The 23,445-nt window shown below is 42.8% G+C and overlaps 1 protein-coding gene across 5 annotated transcripts in view; it reads left to right on the forward strand.

Annotated features, from left to right (window-relative positions):
• The window catches only part of Grid2 (glutamate ionotropic receptor delta type subunit 2), a 1,450,739-nt gene that overhangs the window by 1,406,648 nt on the left and 20,646 nt on the right, over nucleotides 1-23,445 (forward strand). For 3 of the 5 annotated variants that reach the window (XM_029478538.1, XM_029478540.1, XM_029478541.1), the window contains 2 exons: nucleotides 7,033-7,273; nucleotides 9,704-12,066. In XM_029478538.1, the coding sequence (XP_029334398.1) occupies nucleotides 7,033-7,273; nucleotides 9,704-10,126 (664 nt within the window). In that variant the 3' untranslated portion in view covers nucleotides 10,127-12,066. Of the gene's footprint in view, nucleotides 1-7,032; nucleotides 7,274-9,703; nucleotides 12,140-23,445 lie in introns of those variants that run through there. The other 2 variants (XM_021164478.2, XM_029478539.1) reach the window with 2 other exon arrangements.

The following is a 23,445-nucleotide window of genomic DNA, read 5'->3' on the forward strand; positions in this document are numbered from 1 at the left end:
TGCGTTCCAGGTGATGTGGGTCACTCAATCAGGACAGCAATGAGACTGTAGTGAATGCAGAAAATGTGTGGCATTCCCACTCTGGATCAGTGTCCCTCCACTGTGGAATGAGATGGGGAGGGGGGAGGAGCAGTGTCTGGCCTCCTTGCCATGATGATAGCTTTTGACTCTAGAAAGTTGGAAAATGAAAAACTCTTGCATTCAGTTTAGGGTTCTTTTGTTTGTTTGTTTCTAGACTTCGTCCGTAGTAGAAGTGACTTAGCAGGCAAGTGACATTTTTCCCCCTCAGATAACCAGAGATATTGTATCAAGACTCCCTAGGAACTTAGCAAAAGGTCCATGATTCCCATGAAACTTGAAAGGCCCATAACCTGCTGTTCTCAAACAAAATCTATGTCACCTCTGCAGGTAGGGATTGGCACGCACCTCCCCTCCACCACCCCACCACCACCCCGAAATCTCTCTCCTTACAAATAAATTGATCTTGGAAATCAATGCCTAGAGTAGATGTTCAAGGTGGTAAGTGATCAATGGGTTAGAGAAGCCCCACACCGAAATGAAGCTATTATCTTCAAAGTGAACAAACCGCTTTCTCCGAGGCCCTGAACAGGCAGACTGCTTTTATTTGAGTATGAAAGGAGGGCCGGCTGCTTCCCAGCCTTCTCCTGCAATTTGCTCATTTGCATCAAGGTTCTCATGATGCCCAGCTGAGCACGGAACCGGTTTGAAACTGAACCTTCCAATATTTTTGCCGCTCAGTGAGCGTGCAAATATTTGAACACTTGGAAAAGGAAAGAAATGCAATGTTCTTATGAGCGAATCACTCGTGTATTCTTTCTTGTTTTTTCTCCTTGCATCCTAAAGTAGAAATTCCTTTTATTGAATTTCTAGCAATTTGAAACAAAAAGTATGTAGTAACAGTAACAATAGCAATTTTTATTGCTTTTATTTGTTTACAGTCCAGTGGTTGCCTCCCTCCGCCCCGCCCCCTGCCCCCAGTTCCTCATCCCATTCCTCCTCCCACCTGTCTCCAAGAGGATGTCCCCACTCCTCCCCCACCAGGCCAGGCCTCTGCACTCCTTGGGACCTTCAGGGTTAGGTGCATCTTCTCCCACTGAGGCTAGACCAGGCAGTCCTCTGCTGCGTATGTGTCAGGGCCAAGTACCAGTTCGTGTATGTTGCCTGGTAGATGGCTCAGTGTCTGAGAGATCTCTGGGGTCCAGGTTAGTTGAGACTGCTGGTCTTCCTATGGGGTCGCCCTCATCCTCTGCTTCTTCCAGTCTTTCTCTAATTCAACCACATGGCCCCCCGACTTAAGTCCAATCATTGGGTGTAAAATTCTGCATCTGTCTCAGTCAGATGCTTGTTGGCCCTCTCAGAGGACAGCCATGCTAGGCTCCTGTGTGTAAGCAGACAGTATAGCATCAGTAATAGTATCAGGCCTTGAATCCTCTCCTTGAGATGGATTCCAAGTTGGGCTGGTCACTATACCTGCTTTCCCTCAGTCTCTTCTCCATTTTTGTCCCTGTTCTTTTTGACAGGAACAATTCTGGGTCAGAATTTTTGACTGTGGGATGGCAAACCCATTCCTCCACTTGATGCCCTGTCTTTCTACTGAAGGGCATTTCATCTAAGGTCACTCCCTTTGAGTCCTGAGAGTCTCTCACCTCCCAGGTCTCTCCTACCCTCTAGAGGTACTTCCACCTCCCACCCAACCCGGGAGGTTGCATATTTCCACTCTGCTGGCCCTCAGGGCTTCTCTCTTGTCCCCCATAATCCCATACCTAATCATATTCCCCTTTTCCCCTCACCCTTCCTTCTCCCACCCAGATCCCTCCCTCCCTCTGCCTCCCGTGATTATTTTATTCGCGTATTCTTAATGAAGAGGAATATGCCAGAACTGGTCTGAAAAAACAACAGACGCGCTCGCTTGGACGCACGTGTATGCTCGAGCGACAGAGAGTAAACACACACACACACACACACACACACAGAGGCAAGCACTCTGACGACCTAACCTAGCTTTCAAGCTGCACTCTCCTCCCATGTCCCAAGCAAGATAGCACCATCCATTGTGTGCTACGCGCGGGTCTCCTCAATTCTCTTTACAATGGCCCTCGAAAGAAAATGCGACTGTCATTACCCTGACCTTTAAAATGGCAAGAATTTTTCTCACTGAATTTCAAGAAAAGGTTTGAGCCATCTAATCGCGTATCCCAATCTAGAAGCTAATCTTGTGACTAATAGTTAAAGGAGTTTATGGCACAAGTGTCTGCTTCCTGCGTTTTAATCTCGCCCACAGGAAACCGTGGTTTGGTTGCAGGGACGCTTAGACCTGTGTGAGCCAATACTGCCACCTTGTGGAACTCTTTAGCATAACAAAAAATCCTGCCTTCCATAAGGCCCAAGATTTTATTGTTAGATTCTTGAATTCACACAAACACACACACACACACACATACACACACACACACTTGTTTATATCTAAACGTCGAAACTCTCCTCTAGGTGTGCTTTCAAGTTCCTCTTACAATAGTACTGTGAAGATTTACAAGAATTCATTTCGTTGGTTTTTTTTTTATTTTAAAGATTTCGTTGGTTTTTTTTTTTTTTTTATTTTAAAGAAAGAAGTTTACAGTTTACTGAGCTTACTACTCCAACTGCTCCTTAAATAAAGTGTTTCTAAATGATAAAGGGGCATGATGAAACTCCAATGGAGCTTCTAGAAGCATTTAATAGGAAGGATGTGCAGAACTCCAGGCCTACAAGCCTTACGGTGTTCTATCCCGAGCCAGCCTGTATCCTAGAATGTGGTGTGGCATACTCAGAATGTGGCTGGTGTGTGACTGGAGAATTCTATGACTCAATTTCTCCATATATCTTTGAAGCAAGGGTCTTGCTACAGTGCCACGGCCACCTGAGCTGTGTCGTCATGAGGTCTACCGAGTACAGAGACCTCTGTGGCTTCTCAGAACTTGAAGGGCTTCCAGACAGGACACTCCATTCTCTCCCTACCCTGTGGTCTTCACTTACTTACACGAACTTAAAACTCGACAACCAGAGTCTTCCCATTGACTGCATCTAACTCCATTAGAATTTAAATAGCTGAAGTACAATTTGTATAGTTTGACATTTGTTTCTAAGTGAAAATATTTCTCAAATATTAGGAAACACTGAGAGGCTGTGAGCCAACATAAGTGAATGGAACACAGAGGTTTCATCCATGATTAAGGGATAGCTAGGAGGTTGTAATCCGATCCTCTGTGAATGAGAGACTAAAGCCTCACAGAGTGGAGACACTGGAAGTCCAGCCAGGTCGCTCTGCCTGAACGAACAGTCATGGTGGGGAATTAATTTTGTGCACAAGGAATGTTTGGCCTGAGTCTCTCCTGAAATACTTATTGCATGGATGGATGGATTCATAGAAAATGGAGTAAATTATAAAACGGCCTCAGTGAGTGAGAGCAGAGCCGCCATAGCAAAAATATGCATATTCAACCAATAAATACCCGCCTGCACTCCAGGGATAGAGCAAATGGGCTTCTCGAGAGAACTCAGTAGTCACAGGTCACAGGCAACCGTGAAGGACAGTTAAGGTCCGTGGAAGAAACTTCAGCATCCCAGACACTGACCAGTGTGACGGTAGAGGGGCGTGGCTAGCGCATCCCAGACACTGACCAGTGTGATGATAGAGGGGCGTGGCTAGCGCTGGGGTTCTTGGTCTTCTGTATCCGTATGCCCACGGAGTCATTAAAGATCACAAATTTCCTGAAAAGGAGAGATGTGTCTTCACTGAACTCATGAAGACTTCAGTTTTTTCTTGTCACTGTCCCCTAAACAGGGCAGCATAACAACTATTTAGATAGTCCTGTGATTTTTATATAACTGGAAATCAAACCGTATAAGGGGTGATATAAGAGCGATTTGCTGTTGCTGAGATAAAACACCATGAGAGGGAAAACACCATGAGAGGGATTATGCAACTCTTGGTTGCAGAGGGATCAGAGTCCATCACAGCAGGGAGGCAGGCAGCAAGTAGCAGGCATTACAGCAGGAGAGCTCCCAGCCTTAATTGCAAGGACAAAGCAGAAAGAGAACTGAAGAATGGGATGAGCCTTTAAGCTCTAAAAAGCTCATCTCCAGTGATGTACTTTCTCCAGTCAGGCCACACCTCTTAAATCTTCCCAAGGGATTCTCCAAATAGGGAGTCAAATGTTCAATCACATGAGCCTACTGGGGGACATTTTCACTCAAAACACCACAGATGGTGTGTATCTGGGGAAAGAGTGTTCTTGGTAGTCAACATGTCATCTTACATAAGCGTCCTGAGTTTCCTCCAGCTTTGAAACCCACTGGGGGATTCTAGGACTATTCTCCACATACACTAAGGGCAACTGTATTCTCATTGAGCAAACATTGCTGTAACCTTCTTTTATATTTTATTATAAACACAAATTAAAGCAGAATTCTTTCTTCAAATCTAACTAAAGTTCTCCTCTGGGGTATCTAAAGATGCTCTGACTATTTAGTGCCTTTTGATAAGCAAATTCCTGAAGGGCACTGTATTGTTTCTATTATGATGCAATGAACCATTAAATGAGCATTATGCTACTAGCAGGAACTCCAGTGTGCAATATGGTATTGTTAGCTATAGGCAATGTACAGCATGTCTCTAGAAATTATTAATCTTACCTTGGTGTGTGTGTGTGTGTGTGTGTGTGTGTTTCAGGTGGTGTTTGTGTTCATACACATGTTTGCACATGAGCATGGAAGCAAAAGCCAACCTTTCCATGACAACATCTAAATTGTTTCTTTGAGACAAGGTCTCTCACGCGGTGGCTTGGAAGTTGCAAAGGTGGTTAGACTGGCTGACCAGAGAGACCCAGACAGCCACCTATCTCCCCATCTGGGATCATAACTCCTGCCAGCATGCTTGATTTTCCTCCTTAGATTCTGAGGATCAAAGTCAAGCCTCGTGCTTGCACATTGAGCACTTTGCTCACCTAGTCACCTCCCCGGCATCTCTACAGTATTAATGTTACACAACTGAATCTCTAAACTAGCTTCTTAGCAGTATAATTTAAATGGCAATTGTGGGTGGGTCCAGCAAGAATCCTTAATGACATAATTGTGTATTTGGATGAGGCTTATCCCTGCCAGCAATTGCCACACGTGTATGCTTCTTGAGCTCCTTAAACTGGAGCTCAACACAGTGTTGACTTAGGTGGGTAGCTAAAATGAGAAAGGACACATTAAAGAAACCTGGGCAGGGACCCAGAACCATAAGGCTTTCTTTACTGCAGGTCTCGGACACTTACTAAGCTGGCATAGAATAAGTCCCCAAAAGGGTACCACAGTTGATAACCACGGGGCCCTTTCCTTGGGAAGGCCTTGTACATATTTGGGAATTCTGAAGGTACAAATGGTGACAGTCTACTACTCTCCACAATCATTTTCATAGTTTCAATACATCAATTCACCTCCCTCTTATGACAACACTCCAAGTGAGCAACATTTGAAGGGTGGATTTCATGAGAAAAAAAAAGCCAACCTAGGCAGTGTTGGCCCTGAGGTACTGTGGGAGCTGATGGGGATGTGGGATGAGCCTGTAGGTCCAAGCTAGTAAGAGTGTTCTCAGGTGAGTTGTGGACCTTGCTGCCAGCCCCCCCTCCAAGTTCTCTGTCCTTTTGTTATCTTCTGTCTGTGCAGATTTAAGATAAGAAGAACAGGGAGTAATTTACTCCTAGACTGACAAAGCTCCTCCCCCTCTATGCTTTTAAAATCATCATCCACAAAAAAGATATGACCCAGGGCCAAAGCACAAATATAGGACCACATGCCCAAATTTTAATCATATAAAAATTACAGGCTAGACTGATGGCTCTGTCTGCCTTCTTATCTTGACAAATATATCTGAGAAACATAGCTTGACAAATATCTTTATGATCTCCAGGAAGTTAGGTTCTAGTGACTTGTTTGTGTGTAACTGGGAGATCTTCAGAGACAACAGGGCTCCAGCACAGCCGCTGGCTTCCTACCTCCGGACTCTAGGACTGGATGCCAGAGAAGAGTGGGCAGCAAGAATTGTGTGCCCCGAAAACCGGTGCCCTACGTGCTCTGTGCCCACTCTTCCCAATTGCCACCCTGTAGGTTATTGGTGTCGTGGAGGTTGGCTCCCAGGGAATAAAGCTAAATACCTGGGGGATGCCTGGGGTTTGGGCCAGGAACCTGCAGAACTGCTTTGCCTGCTGGAGCACAGCTCCTGCAGAAGCAGCAGCGTACTGTGCACAACAGGACAGCGGCCTAGGTGGAATGTAGGAGGTTGGGGTTGATTCTGTGTGAACCGCACTTTGTAAAGCTGCAGCCTTCACAGCTCCGTTTATCTCCAGGAAGTGTTTCTTGTTTGAGTTTTTAATCACCTCTGGCCCCTCTGATCAACTGTTTTTCACACCTCCCAGAGGAGGCAGGCTATGTTCCCTTTGGCATTAAAAGGAAAAAGTACACCAGTTGTATGAAGAGCTGAAAATGATGTATTTTATCAACTTCAAACTTGCCCCGAGGACTTCTCCACACCATGATAAATAATACAGGTTTTATTTTAATTGAATTCCTGTGTGTATAGCAAATACTGGGTTACATCACACCAGTGTTTGGCTAGAAGCAGCCAAGGGCTCTTCATTAAAACACCATGGTCCAGAGCTACATCCAGGACCCTTCTGGAGGAAGGGACAGATCTGTATCAGCACCAAACCAAATCAGAGTAGCACCTCCCAAATGTAATTTTTTAAACATACTGCAATAAATGGGGCAGGGACCACTAGAGTTCACATGAAAGTGAAGTAATAAGAGAAGGGGTTGGGGGAAGGCAAAGGAGAAGAAAATCCATGTTTTTTGGCTTCCCAGAACCCTGCTTACAAATTGCTCTAGTGAGCTAGACCTACCGTCTCTAGAGGGACAATCACCACCATTCGGGTTGTGGACAAGGCAAGTCACCCTAGCTAAAGTCACACCCACTCTGTTCTTCACCCCCAGGATCCTGGAGCTGCAGCAGAGTGGCGACATGGACATTCTCAAGCACAAATGGTGGCCTAAGAACGGCCAGTGTGACCTGTACTCCTCAGTGGATGCAAAGCAGAAGGGAGGAGCCCTGGACATCAAGAGCCTGGCAGGCGTGTTCTGCATCCTGGCCGCGGGAATTGTGCTCTCCTGCCTCATAGCCGTCCTCGAGACGTGGTGGAGCCGGAGGAAGGGCTCCCGGGTCCCATCGAAAGAGGTACTTGAACTTGGGCCCCAGATAGAGCTCTCAAACATCTGGTGGTTATATTTTCAGGGAGAAAGGGGTAACATTGGCAACTGCTCTTTCTGCTTTCTTTGAAGATTCAACATAAGCATGTGGGAAGTAGAAAGGCGAGCCAATGCTAGCTCCCCTTTAGGACTCTTGGGGATGAATGAAAAGCAGGGGTAAGGTCTGTGAGGCTGACAATGTCCTGTCCTGTAGCAGGCTTTAAAATGCTGAGTCCCAGGCTAGATACTGATGATCCTTCAAGGCTATAATTTCCTTGACCCACTTAGCAAAGATGCCTAACAGCTTCTTTCAGTTCCTTAAGTTGGAGATAAATTTGTGTCTTAAAGACTAGGCCTAGAAGACTCCAGCAGGATGCTCTCTCTTCATCACAAGTCACTGCTTCTATCTATGTATGAAGATCTGGAGACATGACTGTGTGTCTGGGGCTCTCCCATGATCCCAGGTGTGCCCAATTCACATCACAAAATCATTCTGGATTCTGTTTATCTCCCTGACTGTGTCATCAGCTTAACTCCAGGGCCATGTTCAAGTTTGTATAACTATCTCTAAGAATGCTTGTAGAATTGCCCATAATTCCTTAGTGAAAGGAGCATGTGAGATGTATCCATTCCCAGAGAAAACAGGAGCATTAAGAAAAACTAAAACAAAAACAAACAAAACAAAGCAAAACAAAAAACCACTTGGCTTGGTTAATCTTATTGCTGAAAGCCTCAAGAGTCGATGTGAAAAGCAACCTGAATTTATTCAGTGGTTTGGTTTGGTTTGAAGGTCAGTTTCAAAGAAAGTTTTAAACTTTCTGCCCAGGCTGAGTGATGCACAAGGAACTCCGCAGAAGATTGGCTTTGATGTACAAATAAGAAATGATCTCTCATTTGTATATGCATGTCTGCGCGGTAGTATTGTCTTCCAAACACTCTCATCTACACAGTCTAAGGATCCGTGTAGCTCCTTAGACGCAAAGTAGATCAGTACCGTTTATAAGAACAGCTTGGCTTACCTTGCTTCATACCTGCGTGAGTGATCATACACAACCCACTACGTGGAGACTGAGTTAAAAGCCAATCGGGTTTATTGTCATGTCTTCTATGTAGCGTAAGCATTGGTTTCTCTGCTGACATCAACCCAAAGCAAAAGGCCACATTAATGCAGATTGTAGCTGAGACTCAATGTTCTCCAAACTCTGGGCTCACGATCTCCTATTTTTGAATTACTGCGGAAGATAGTAAATGTTTGCGTTGTTAGATCTGTTGTTGGATGTCTAGATTACAGTTGCCATGGGAACCATAAAGTTATACATCTCAAACTTCTGAAATCTCAGTGATAATGCTGCATTAATGGATGTTTTGATTGGGTCTTAAGTGAGAAAGAGGAAAGGGGAAACGGGGCTGTGAACCCCAGCAGCTTTTGCTGCAGAGTACTCCATTCGTGGTGGGAAAACATGCAGGTCCTCTAATGTCTGACGGCCATTGCAGGTTCTGTGAAGAGCTATTTTCTCCTCTTAGAACTCATGGGCACTTTTACAACCGATCAGTTTAATTTGTTGACCTTGGCTGTAAATATCACAAAGGAAATTTTATTTCTTCTCAATTCTATTTTTTTTTTACCCGGAGGGGTTTTCCTGTAGGATTTGTCCCTAAAACTCTGAGGCTTTACTGCCTTTTAGAAAGCAAATAAATAAAACTTTTTACAAACATGCTCACTTAGCCTAAAACTGACCCTCAGTTAAAGGTATTTATTCATATGTTCTGACGTGAAGGAATCATTAAGTGGCCACACAGTGGCCAGATGTAAATACTAGGTGTATATATATATATATATATATATATATATATATATATATATTCTGTCAAGAAGTCTCTCTTGTGCTGATTCTTAAGAACCTCATAGATCCAAGCTACAGGAAACGACACTTTACCAGTCACTGACAAGTTAGTAGCATAGCTCTCTCTCTCATCTAAAAATGAAAAGTTAAATCTAAACATAAATGGTAGAAAGGATCGAAAATGCATTTAGAAAGAGGCTCAAAGAGGAAGCATGAACAAAGAGGGGTGGCAAGGGTTGAGGGGAATTCCTGGAATCAGACCTTCTGAGCGTGCGTGTCGCTGCCTGAGCCTGTTTGGTGTCTTTGTAGTTGCATGTGGCCTATGCTCATTTGAAAGCTCCAGCTACAAGCAAAGTATTTCTCATAGATACTTTATCTCCAAACCCTGACAGTATTCCCAGAAACAAGCCCAGTGCCTGCCTGGCTTATGCTAAGGGCCCAGTCAATATCTGCTAAGCCAATATGCCCCAAAGTTCAGTTAATTACATGTTTGCTGAACGACTTCTTTTTTTTTTTTTTTTAAACCATGGAAGCTAGTACTGATGAGATCCTATTTTCTTTTTCTTCATCTCCAGGATGACAAGGAAATTGACCTGGAGCACCTCCATAGACGTGTAAATAGCTTGTGCACAGATGACGACAGCCCCCATAAACAGTTTTCCACCTCGTCAATTGACTTGACCCCTCTGGACATTGACACTTTGCCAACACGCCAAGCCCTGGAGCAGATCAGTGATTTCAGAAACACTCACATCACCACCACCACCTTCATCCCAGAGCAGATCCAGACTCTTAGCCGCACACTCTCAGCAAAAGCTGCCTCTGGCTTCGCTTTCGGCAGTGTGCCTGAGCACCGAACTGGCCCTTTTAGGCACAGGGCTCCTAATGGGGGCTTTTTCAGGAGTCCTATCAAAACAATGTCATCTATTCCTTATCAGCCTACTCCCACTCTGGGGCTCAATCTGGGCAATGACCCCGACCGAGGCACGTCCATATGAGCAGCAGACAGCTCCGCCCATCCTAGGACTCCCCCAAAGGAGCAACTGTAATGTGGGACTAACATGGATGTGATGTCTTATTTAAAAAGAAATCAGGATAATTAGTAACAATTCTAGTTCTTTCTATCCCCGCTCTACTTCTTTTTTTCCCTCTTTCTCCCTTTCTCTGTCTATCACCCTCCATTTCTTCATTACTCAACTTGTTCCCCAAGAATATAGTATTCTAGGATCCTATTAGTCTGCTTTTCATATACTGTACTTCGAGTATAGGGAATGGGCACTGAGTCACTGAGAACACTTGCAGGGTTGACTTTGCACACAGGGCTCCCATGCACCCACCGTTCCTCTGTTTTGAAACTCTAATTGCAATAACTTCAGTCTTTCTTCATCTTCAGCTGTATCCACAAAATCTCCACTGCTGTCGAGTGTCCTTTAACTGTGGACCAAAGGCAACCCCTGCCGTGTCTGTGAAATGATTTGAAGACCATTCAGGCCACGCAATATGAGAATGCAGTTTTTGTAGGATTACAAAAAAAAAAAAAGCCATTAATCTGCCAGTCAAGACTACAGTTAAACTCCCCTTTGCACTGCAGCAGTGCCCACCCCCTTCATGTGATTGTACAGTATTCAAACTTTTTCTTATGTACAGTAAACTTTACCATATGGCAAAGGCCTTTATTGTGTTAAATAACTTAGTATCTCATATATACATATATATGCACCTATATAATGTGTATATATATAAATGCAGCCATTGCTATTGCAATTCATTTAATAAAGCTTTAGTTTAAAAACCAAGCATTGTGTACAGGAGCTAGGGCAGCGCAGGAGGCCCTTTCAGCTGGAGAGGCAGGTTGCTTTAATGTCACTCTGACCTGCGTTGTTTGACTATTTTATAATTTTGTTATTAAAACATCCAGGGTGATTTCATCTTTGTTCCTAGATGTACTCATTTGAATAGGTTTTGCGTTCACTACTCAGCAGTGTATAAAGCTAACCTTGATAATTTTACCTTTTGTTAATTATCTAAATGGGAAATGCCATTAGCTAAACCCCAACACACAGCACAGAGCTCAGAGTTTAACCATAGATCATGGTAGGCTCAACGTCCCCTTCTAAAACTGCAAGCCAATCACTGTAACTGTAGCTGGGGAGGAGGGGAAGCCCCTTCAAAGTGTCGATGTGGCCTTATATGTGTCATACGTCACCCTACAGCAAACACGTGACAACCATCCTGGGCTCTCATCTGAACCCCTCTTCTACCCACTTCTACTTGGAGGTGTCCTGTCTTTTTAAAATCAGTACCAAGTGTGTCATCAGGGGTCATGAACAAAAACCAGTGCCTCGTTGTGCACAGTCCTCTAAAAGTAGCATTCTTATCTGTTAAAACATAGCGTGAGCTTCATCTGTAATCCTTAAACTCGATGTGGTAAGTAGGAAGCAAGAATTTATCCTGTGTTTTCAGGCAGCAGTATGCTTACTTTATCTCATTCGTTCTGTGGCTAGGATTGCTAGAGGGCCCTGCCTATGTGATTTGCTTTAGGAGCAGTTAAGAGGTATATTCTTAAGGTGTATTCTATTTTGATCTAATTCTGTTTCTGGGGAGCATCTTGTACTGTCACTGTTTTTGTACTAAATCTTCAAATATTGTCTACTGTGTCAGGCAGAAAATGTTCTTATCACGAGAAAGCACTTTGTTTCCAGGGTGACGAGTCCCGCGGAGCATGCACACCTTGTTTCCCTGTGACATTCATGTTCTCATTTACAACTCTGATTTTCAAACAGAAAAAGTCTTTACAGCTATATAGGGGCACCCCAGACGCTGCAGTGACTTCAGCTATCAACAAACTGTTAACCATGTACAATATTGGAAATAGGCTGATTTTGATGTATTGCCTATTCTTCAAGTACACAAAAACATTTTGGAGGCCTCAATTATGAGTGGCAGAGCTTTCTGTGTATAATTTGTCTACATAATTTGTCTAATAAAAATGTTTTCTAAACTTGCTCTCATACTACTGAAGTCTTAACTATAAAAGTAAAAGAGACAGATCTCACTGATCTGTCTGAACCTCCCGAAAACACTGACTTTATTAAAGTGTAGAAACATCTACTCTAATTAGCAGGTCACCGGAGTGAGTGGCTCTCCAGAAGCGATGATTAAAGATGCCCTAAGACAATCAAAAACTGCTAATTTGATATTCAAGCCATTTGAACCAAAAATATATTTGTTTCTCTTCATGGATGTCTGTGTGAGCACTTGGGGGGGGGATATTTGTCCTTTTTATAGAAAAAAAAAGCAGCTGCTGTATTAATAGCAAAATAACCATTTGTAACATGCAAAGAAGAAAGGAAGAAAATTGAGGGTAATTATTAAACTTTAGGCTTACTAAAAATTGCCTGGCTCTTTAAGAAATAATCACCATGCCAAGTCTTTTAATTTGAAATGTTATTTAGACTCAGAAAGTATTTCTAAAAACACTATTATTTCTACATTTAAACACTATTTAGTCCCTCTAACATTTAACTCAATGGATATATGACTATAAAATAGGATTTAGATGAAAAATCTCTATTCTAAAATTCCATCAAAATGCTTTTTCAGTGTGGAAAGGAGGAGAAACTTTACAAATATAGATTCTGTCTCTCAATTTATGACGGTGAGAACATAGCACTCTAAAAAGCTGTTAATTACCCAAGTGCCGATAGTCTAAGACTTGAAACTAGTGTGGAATTTCAGCTCTGCCATGTGTCCTTCTCATTCACCCAAGTACTCACCCAAGGGGCTATGGATGTAGAGGAGAGGTAGAAACAAAAGTGCTTCCACCTCCTCCCACAGAGTACACTCTGAAGATCCCTGGCATCCTTTCTTTGCCTGTGTGGGTCTTACGCAACCATCTGAGTCAACAGGTGGGTAGCCAGCACCTAATGCCTCTATTCAGTCACAGCTTTGGTAGAACAAACCCCTTCTCTGTCTAGTATCAGCTCCTTCATCCAGAGTTTGCCCTGCCTGTACCCTTTAGATCAAACCTGCTAGTGCAATACAAATACTTTATATCCAGGGGACTTCATTGCGCTCAAACATCCTGTTTCATCTACTGGTGAGTCAGCAGGTTTTCTGAACTTTTATGACCAATCAGACATACAAAGAAAATTGTGAGGCTTTCTTTCTTGCTATATTATATCTCCCTATAGGCAACTTATTCTTCTCTGAATTGTGTGATATTTTTTCTTCCCCTTTATCTTAGGATTAGGAGCACCTGAAAAGATACTGTCATAAAATAGACTTTTCTGAATGGCACTTTGCTTTGTTAATTAAAAAGAAAGGAGATGAAAAGACTAGCTCACCCATCCATATTTTCCAGTTCTATTATTCTGGCTGAGGAGCAAGTTATTGCTACTTTACAGCCATAATTTTTGGTGAAATGCATTCTGGATTATGAATAGTAACTAAGGCAGGGATAAGAGTTTATGTGACAGTAAGCACTTAAATTGAAATTAGATAGCTCAAATTTGAGTCTTTTTATTTCTTAAATTAAATCCTATAGCCAATCTCAGCCTTTTGACCAGATGCTATTTAATGGCTAAGAGTGGCGGTCATGATTACCATCTTAACACGTTAGTAGATGTCCTTTTAGTAACTCCTTTAGCAGAGTATATATAAGCTCCTTGGGGTGGAAACAACTTCCCTAAAAGAAAAAAAAGTAATTAAAGCCATCACTGATAGTAGATTTGATAAGTATCATTCAGTCCTGCTAGCATGCAGAGAATTTGTTCTGTGCATGCAGTAGAGCAAGGTGGTTGAATGTAGATAGATGGGCCCATGCTTGCTAGGCATTCTGCATACACATTGCCACCAGCCTTTGTCTTTTCTCCATACTGAAATTCAGGATACATAGGCTACCCCACAGCTTTTCAGAAATGGCAGAATGCATCACCCCCAATCCACATCAGCCCCTTTGGACCCTGGGTAACCCAACCTAGAGCAATGCATCCTAATTTTTCTCAAAAGCCAACTTTGTCTGTCTTCGGAGGTTCAGACCACCTCTATAGCAAAGCTTTGAACATTTCCCAAGATGCTAATTTTCAGAAATGTGGATGTTAAGCCAGAAGCAAACTATTTAATGGTCTATTATTATCAATACCTGTCTGCTATTCCTGGTGCCACCCATGTCAGAATGATACAAACCACACAACTCCCATCTGTCCCTCCAGCTCAGTTTACTTGGGATAATAAGAACTTGACAAAGTTTCAATTACTTTGCTTCAGAGACCAAACAAGTTCACCTTGCAACTAAAGCTCCAGATGACTTTTTTTACATTGGGGACAAAAGACACAGGGTACCACGGCTGTCTGTTGTGCTGGCAGCCTCTCACCCCGTCTATCCCTCAGAGGTGAGAGAGCTGCGTATGTGCGTTCTACCTACCACAGGGACAGACACAGGTGAATGGAGCTCAGAGTTTCATTTTTTATGCAAAGTTCCTATTTTTTTCAACAGTTTTCATTTATGCTGTTACCAGTAAATTGCTAGCAAAGCAAAAACCATCCAAATTTGGAAACTTCCTTCAAGTCTGAAGTCTCTCTCCTGACACATACATAGGACTAGAACCTTGTCTTTAACTAATTTTGCACATTTTATGGAATTCCTTCAGGGCATAGAAGTGAAAGTGAGGAAGGTTAACAGCACCATGCTACCCGTGCTAACCTCACACAGTCAGTCCACAAGGCTGACTCCACATGATCAAAAATGAAACCTGGCCTGGTTTTGAGTAAACCACACAGACTCCCACTTGAAATTACCAGTACATTTCAAAGGGCTGAAAATATCCATGATGTGATTAGAAAATCAATTTTTTTCAAGACAACATCAATTCTCATTCATTTAAAACTAATTAAGCTTTCGGAGCAGCTGCGTTAGAAAAAGAAACAGATGTCACAAATCAAAACTGTCAGCACCAGAGAAGAGATGAAAAATATTGCTTTTAATAAATATTTTGCCTGTCACAGATTTGAAATAATACAAGTAGAAAGCAGATGTTAATTTTTCGAATTGTTACATTATATTCTTGATTGGCACTACTGAAAAAAATAAGAATTAAGTAGCTACTGTAGTGACTATGCTTAACTTTTTAAAATCAAACATCAATGTTGTTTTTAAGCACAGTGGATACACAGTTTAAATGTGTGTGTGTGTGTGTGTGTGTGTGTGTGTGTGTGTATGTATTTCAAAACACATACATAACCAGAATAAGCCACATACTAGGCCCATACATTTCTGAGAGTTCACATTCAGTTCTTTTGTAGAATCAAAGTTGACCTTGAAATGAAGTTTGAAGCTTGATTTAAAGAGCTAAGTAGAGCTAGGGAGATGGCTCAGTAGTTAAGAGTACACGCTGCTCTTCCAGAGGTCCTGAGTTCAATTTCCACCATCACATGGTGGCTCACAACCATCTATAAGGGAATCTGATGCCCTCTCCTGGCCTGTGGATATATAAGCAGAAGAACACTGACACATTAAATAAATATTTTTTTTTAAAAAGAGTTAAGTATATGTTTATTCTTAGATATAAAAACATGCTGGAATCAATTTGAAAATGAGGTTATATGTTTAGCACATCCCCCTTGTCTTCTTCATGTCAGAAATGATTAATGAGTAATGAAGTTGTCTAAGTAACTGTCAGTTACTATTATTAGAAAGCTTCAGTCACCATTCACCTAAGAAGTTACAGTTAGTGACACATCTACTTGAAACATCAGACACTGAATACCCAACGCAGAAAGCTCTTCCAACGTAGCGAGCATGGAGCTTCTACCCAAGTCAACGCATCCCAGGTAAAAATGCAGAGCTAATAAGCATCAGGCACGGAGCACAGAAAGGTGTACACTCAGTTCATGGCCAAGCAATCCCAACCAAACTCAGTCCCATCTCACTTCTTTATGGAAACACCATGCAGAAGATGTTTCATAAATGCAGAGACCCATGACAATGCATTCTCACGCTTTGAGCCTCCAGAGTGTCTGCTGAAGCAACCAGTAGTTCAAGTACAACCAACATTTTAACTAATTTTTCCGTGTTCAACATCACTAGGTGAAATTTGTAAATATTAATCTATAACAAAGTTTTCTGAATGGCTGTTTAAACATGTTAAACATATGTATAAGCACTAGTGAAGTTTCAGTGAGCTAGAAGACTAGAGACAAACAACATTCTGACATTAGTCTGTTGAAAAAGCACCTACCACCAGCAGGCACCCTAAGCAGTTTCCTTGAGCCAACAGATTCCCTCACTTCTCAGGATAGGCCACACCCCTGGGGTGTCAGTCCTCCCCTCATACTCTGACTTTTCAGAGAGCTTCCAAAGTTGCAAGGAAAAATAAGGAAACATTGGGAAACTTAAAAAAAAAAATACATGGCATAAGTAACATCCGTGGATGTGAGCACATGTGCCATCAGGATGCAGGATAAGTTTAACTGTCAGATTAACATGACAGAAAAATATTCCCTGAGGATGAGGGAAGGATATGGGCTGTGCAAATGAGGTGTTTTCATGGAGTAAGCTGGAATTTAGGGTAGCTGGGGTGATGTGGAAAAGACCAGAAAACCCTTCCATGGTGATGGGCAACAAAGAAAAGAAAAGAAACTTGGAGGAGTAAGAGGTGATCAACCACCAGGTATAAAGTCTGTCCTAAATGTGTCAGGCAGGGATGGTGAAAGTGTGGCACAGCCAAATCCAGAGCTAAGGCTGAACTCCGAAATCGCACCCTCTGTTTTCACCCGTCAGCCCTCTAGCCAATGCATACTCAGGGTTCACTCTGTGCAAGACGCTGCTTTTATACAAGAGGATAGCAATTAAAAAAATAATAATAAACCAAATAAACAAACAAACAGGGCAAGGCACACTATCAAAGCCAGAAATTCCTGTCTTCAAGGAACTTACAATTGACAGAAGAAAGCTGAATAAGCAAGGTAGATCTGTAAATTACTAGTCAATTACATGGTAAAGGCAGCAGAGAAAAAAAACTAAAACACAAGAGCAGGAGCTGTCAGACCAAAGTGGAATGGGAATGGATGACTGCAAAGAGAGTGGAGAGGGAGGTCCCGCTGAGAACTGAGGGGAAGTGCATAGAGGGTGAGAAAGTTAACCATGTTGGGATTCAGGAAAAGAGCATTCTTGACTCTAGGGGCAGGTAATGCTCTGAGGTTAGAGAGCAGAGGGCAAGCTTAGGATGCTGTCTGACAGTCCATACAGCCAGACCTGAGTGAGTCATGGGCTCAGATATGATATAGGGCAGGAGTAGATAGGACTAGCAAACATCTCACCTGGCAAGTGGTAGTGGGATGCTGTGAGAATGTAGGTTGTTTCCCTCAAGTGTTCCAAACAGAGTGTGAAGCCTGGCCCTACTTCATCATGTCTGTTCCCACCCTTGTCTGCCATTATTGTAAGTGGAGTGTTTTAACTTCAAGAGTATATAGGACAGTTGGTACAGTGGCTGGTCGGACTTCAGTCCGTGAGCTGCCTGAGAGTCCACAGTTTGGTTGATGTTCGCAGAAGTTCAACACCATAGGATGCACAGAAATCTCCGCTGGGAGACACTGGCAATCTGTGACCAAAAGGGAACCACCAAGAACTGTATGTTCTTAGAGGAGTGGTTTGGAAAGGTTAAACATGTAGCAGCCTCATTGAATGGAAGGGAAAGGGACCAGTTAAAAAGCCCGATGCGGGCCAATGAGGTGGCTCAGTGGGTAAAACCCCAGTAGCATAAGCTTGCTGGCCCAAGCTCAATCGTCTGAGGCCATGAAAATGAGATAACCGGACTCACGCAGATGTCCTCTGACCTCCATATAAACACTTAGTGTATGTGAAAACCACCTCCACGCATATAATACTCACACGAACATACACACATTCACACGTGTGCACACACATACACGCACACACATGCACACACACAGTAAATGCAGAAAGGAAATGAATTTTGAAGGCTTATTCAAAGTCTTTTGAGCTAAGCATCTTAGTCAAAGAGATAGAGAAGATAGTGATGGTAGATATATTTGCGAGGGAGGAATGTTAACTGAATATGAGTGTGAGAGAGAAAAAGTCCAAGATGATTGAGTTTTCAAAGCCCGATGCAAAAAGCTGACAATCATTGAACAGAAGAGCAGCTAGGTCACTGTCCCTTTTCCTCAGCTGAGATCTCCAAGAACAGAGATAGATTTGGAGATTGACATCTGTCTTCTTTCCCTGTGAGCGTGCGAGGTATATTTGTAACAGGTGGTGGGTTCCTATGAGTGTGAGTGTTACAGTTCATGATTTTAACTGGGGCTCCCTGACGTTCTGGGGTGGGGTTTTCAAAATCTAGGAGGGGCATGGTTAAGGTAAGGTTCAGTCAGGGATGTTCTGCCTGTATTACTTCATATACGGAACTTCCTTCTAAGATTTCTCCCACCCTCAGGTAGGAGAGTGACCTGGGGAGTGACCAACTCCACCAGCAAGGAGCTTTCAATTTCCCATCATCTGTGGGGCTCTTCCTCTTTACAAGTGGCCTTTGACCTGTCTTAAACACTGCTCACATCTGCTTCTTTGGAACACTGCAAAACAAGACTCATCCTTATTCTCCATAAATCATTTATCCAATTAGCGAAGCCTCTGAACTGACCAAATGGTCCTTTGATGTGGTGACACGAACCCAAAGTGTATTAGTGAGCCTTGAAATGAGAGTCCCGAATCCCCAGTGTCTTTAATGAGAGAAATAGATTAAGCAGGTCTCCTAGACAGTATAGTATCATACACCAAGGAGGCAGGGGCAGATGAATCTCTGCAACTTCAAGGCTAGTTTAGTCTCCATTGCAAGTTCCAGGACAACCAGGGCTGCACAGAGAGACCATGTCTCTGAAATAAAATAGAACAAAAAGCAAACAAACAGAAAAGTAGATCTCCTTCTCTTAGGCTCACTAGAATCATGAAGCTGATGAATCTGAATTCACCCCAAAGCTATTTCCAAATGCAGACCTGTTGTCTGAGAGGAATGAATTGAGGTTAACACAGGTACAAATGCCTGCCGTGAACAAGTCAGCGTATGTACTGTGTCAAATCAAGTGGCTTTGACATGAACCATGTTTGGTTCAACAAAATTGCTGTGTGCTTTGAGACCCAAGTCTATTTCAACCTGAGAGCTCAGAAAGAATGTGCTTATGCAGTCAAGAATACTCAAGGAGCTGAAAAGAGCAGTCTGATATATTGTCAGAGCTCACTCACGAACAACTTGGGAGGAGAGCTCTCACAGGTGAGCACTCACTAAGAAAGTGTCATCAATGCTACCACCTGGATTTCCCTCAGAATCACACCTGCTAGCTCTTATCACCGGTCAACACTGAAGCCATTGTAAAAAATCCCTTTAAGGAAATCAAAGATTATTTCCCAATTCTAAGACAAAAATCATATATCCACATATAAACAAGAAACAGCATGTATTCTTACAAATTTAATATAACTTTGGCAAACCTTATTTTCAAGTTGTTTGAGAATACAATTCCTTGCAGCCTACCCTTGCCTTACATGAGGACCACACTTGTGTGTACCTTTCTTCCCTATAGACTATAATATAGAGGAAAATGTATGTAAATCATGTAAACACATTGCCTGGTATATCTACAGAATGAAAGAATGTCTCAGCAGTTTATGTGCCAGGGAGGGGGTGGTTATAAATCAAAATTTTAAATCATTTCTAACATAGATCCTCATCTATGATTTCAAATGTGGAGAAATTTGAGCTGTTGTCTTCAGAAAAAGTCATCTGCTCACAACTGCCTATAAATCCAGCTCCAGAGAATCTGATGCCCTCTTCTGCCTTCTGTGGGCATGAATACATAAGCACACATCCTTACAGAACACAAACAAAATAAAAATAAATCATAAACATAACCAAACTGAGATTTAGAAAAGTTAAGTAACTTGACTAAGGTCGTAAATTAGCAAGTGAGCCAAGCATATTTCAAATCCACATCTCTCACCTCCGTAACCATGCCTTTCCCACCGCCTCCCAAAGATCAGCAAGAGATAAAAGGAGGTACATGGTCGTCTTGCCTCCAAGCACATTCCCTAAGGAGCTATGTCCACTAAAAAGGTCCATGAGAGTAACTGGTCTTCAGTAAGTTCTGATTATTCTTTAACAGAAACTATTAGTAGGAAATAAAACTTTATGCCAGATGAATATAAGTGGTTATGAATCGTGAGTTAGAAGACAGATTTCAAGAAGTCCCCTGCCAGATTAGCCCACATACCAGCAAGCCTAGCTCCCTCATTCCAAGCCAGCAAACCTATCCCTCTCCTTACAGGCCACCTTAGTCACATGCCAGCAAGACTGTCTCCTTCATCCCTGCTCATAGTTCAGCAACATTTCTGGATTTCTTCTCCTTAGTGCCCTTTAATGGGCACATTAGAAAACCAATGCCCCTGGCATGTGTTTTCTTGTACCAATACCACAGTCCCTTCAAAGAGCTTCTGCCTGTAGCCATGGCTGCCAGTCTCCAAAACCTGTTCCTCCAGCTCTCTGCTCTCCTACACTCATCTCTCAGGTGAAGCCAATCAATAATTTAATTTTGTCCATGGTATCTATGGTCCACTAGCTAACAGCACAGACCTTAGGTGAGGCCTTTCCTGAATGCTTCTGGCAGAAAATGCTAGGCAATTGCTATAAAGAAGCAGCAAGCAAGCTAAGGAAGTGAGTTTTGACACTTACAGATAAAGAGCAAGTCTCTACAACCACTGAGAGAAAAGGGAATGAAGAAAAATGGCTGAAAATCAGGGGCTAACTCCAGGACCTATGCCCAGGAGACTCCATACCCTAGAGAACTTGGATCATCCATGCTTACTGCTGCTCTGTTCATCACAGCAAAGAAACAGAATCAACATAGATGACTGTCACCAGATGAGTAGATAATGCAAATGTGCCAACTATACACAAAAGGGATGTTTCTGCCTTGAAGAAAAAGAACCATGGAATTGTCAGGAAAATGAGCTTAACAGGAAACTCTCAGGTGACATAACCCAGACTTACAGAGACAGATAGTGAATATTCTCTGTCACAGACGGGTTCCAGCTTCTCTAGCTATTTGTGATGTTTATGTGGGAGTGAGTGTGAGCATAGGTCAGAATGCTACAAAGGGGCCATGAGAGGGACACGGGTGCTTTAAGATGCGAAGGTGAGGAAGGCAGGAGGACACACGTGCTATGGAAGTTGTAAGGGGGACGCTGTCTGGGACCTATGCAGTGAGCAGAGGGGCCATGGAGGAAGAGGGGAGCAGGATGGGGCAGAATCCACCAAAATTAAGAATGCATGAAATGCTGTAAGGAAATCTATTGCTTTGTATAATAATTAAAAATAAGTAAGTGAAACTAAGCTATAGAAAACCAGGACTGTGGCTTAGAAAAAAAAAAAGTCCTATAGAGACATACAGAGAAAAGATGAAAAAGAATTGATTTGCTGATGTATTCAATGAATATTTTATACTTTATGAGTGTATTACACATACACAGAGGCACACTTATACACACACACCCCACCATATACACACACATACACCACAAACCACACATACACACACACACACACACACACACACACACACCAGGCACTGCAGATACTCAGATATGAGACTATTACTATTTCAGAGCTATTATTTTAAAAGATATCATGTTTGCATACAATTCCAGCACAAGGTAAAGTATGTTGGGTTCCACAAAACTAACATAGCAAATTACAAAGAATTCAGAGAAAGATAGAAATCTACTCTTCCAGATCTCACTTTCCTGGAAGATAGCTATGAAAAATTATGGGTGATTTGTACCTAAAAACATCCTATAATGTTTGAGAATTCAGTGGAAAGCCAGGTCTTCTTTCACAGAGGTGATAAAACACTTCATGGTGAGGATAGGGTTGGAGGCTGGCCTTAAAACCTGAAAGTAATGTCCACATGTGCAGTAAAGAGAGATGCTTTTTTTAAGAGCAGGGAGACAGATGATCCAAGTCACACAGGAAGAAGGCACAACTCCCTTCAGAAAGATGAAATAGCTTAGCTGGAACACATGGCCTGTGAAGAGCAGCAAGGACAGAAAGTGGCACAATTATAAAAGTCTAAGTTAGCCACCCACCTACCATTTGGCTTGCATCCCTTTTACAACCCAGTCCATTTCTGAACAGCTTCGGATATCAGAATCATGGTGATGTTTACAGTCTACTGGGGAAGACAGACAATTTATCAAGCAATGATAATAAATTGTGATGAGTACTATCACAGAGGGCATAAAATGTAATTTGCAACCCAGAACGGGGCTCACCAAAGCTCCCAAGAGGACTAGATTGCAAATTACACCAGAGAAATTACTAGGCGTTCCCCAGGCAAAGGAACTAGGGACCATTCAGAATGAACAGCCAGCGGGAACAGAGACCTGAGGTTGGAGAATAGCTTAAGTTCCAAGGAAGAAAGAAAGGTAATCGGGACCGGAAATAGAAGGAAAAGGAAAGAACTGAGAGTTTCTGGAAGCAGTAGGAGTGAGCCTGGCTCCGGACAAAGTGCATCAAAGAATTGGTGGGCTACATTTTTAGGAGTGTTTTGGGCTACTGAAAATCACAGCAGTGACTCTGTCCTGTTCCTGTTTTAAAGACTCAGTCAGTCTTTCTGCTCAAGGACACCGTTTAGGTGGGGGATGTGAGGCATGGTCTTGCTGGAAATCCTTGCACCAGTAAGAGGGAATGAGGGTATGGTTCTAGTCCCAAAGGCAAGGGGAAGAGGGGAGGGGCGGGGGGGGGTAGAGGGGAGAGGGGGAGACAGAGACAGAGACAGAGAATTGTGTACGGAATAGGCTCAGGGAACTGGGCCTTGAGTATACCGTGAAGCAACCGAAGTTTTATACTATGTGACGAATGAGCCGAGCAATATGTGAGTCAGCCCATTTAAGACAAAGTTCATTCTGAGAACAGAACCCAGTGCGAAGAACTTCATCAAAAGACAAAAGCATCAATTAGAAACCCAAAAGGAGCTGATTGAGAGCAGGAAGAAGGAGCAGAGGAAGGAGCACTCCCAAGGGTCAAGAGAAGGTTTGTTCAACAGAAGTAGTCAGTCTCTCAAATACTCAGAAAACACGGAACTTGGAGTGAGTGCCCTGAGGACTGTGGTAAGAACAGTATTTAGGAAAAAGAGAGGGAAGAGGAGAGCACAAGGAAGAGAAAGAGACAGAGACAGAGAGCAAGCCAGCCAGAGAGAGACAGAGACAGAGACAGAGAGCAAGCCAGCCAGAGAGAGACAGAGACAGAGACAG

This window comes from Mus caroli, chromosome 6 (genome assembly GCF_900094665.2).
Source record: "Mus caroli chromosome 6, CAROLI_EIJ_v1.1, whole genome shotgun sequence".
NCBI classification, from domain to species: domain Eukaryota; kingdom Metazoa; phylum Chordata; class Mammalia; order Rodentia; family Muridae; genus Mus; species Mus caroli.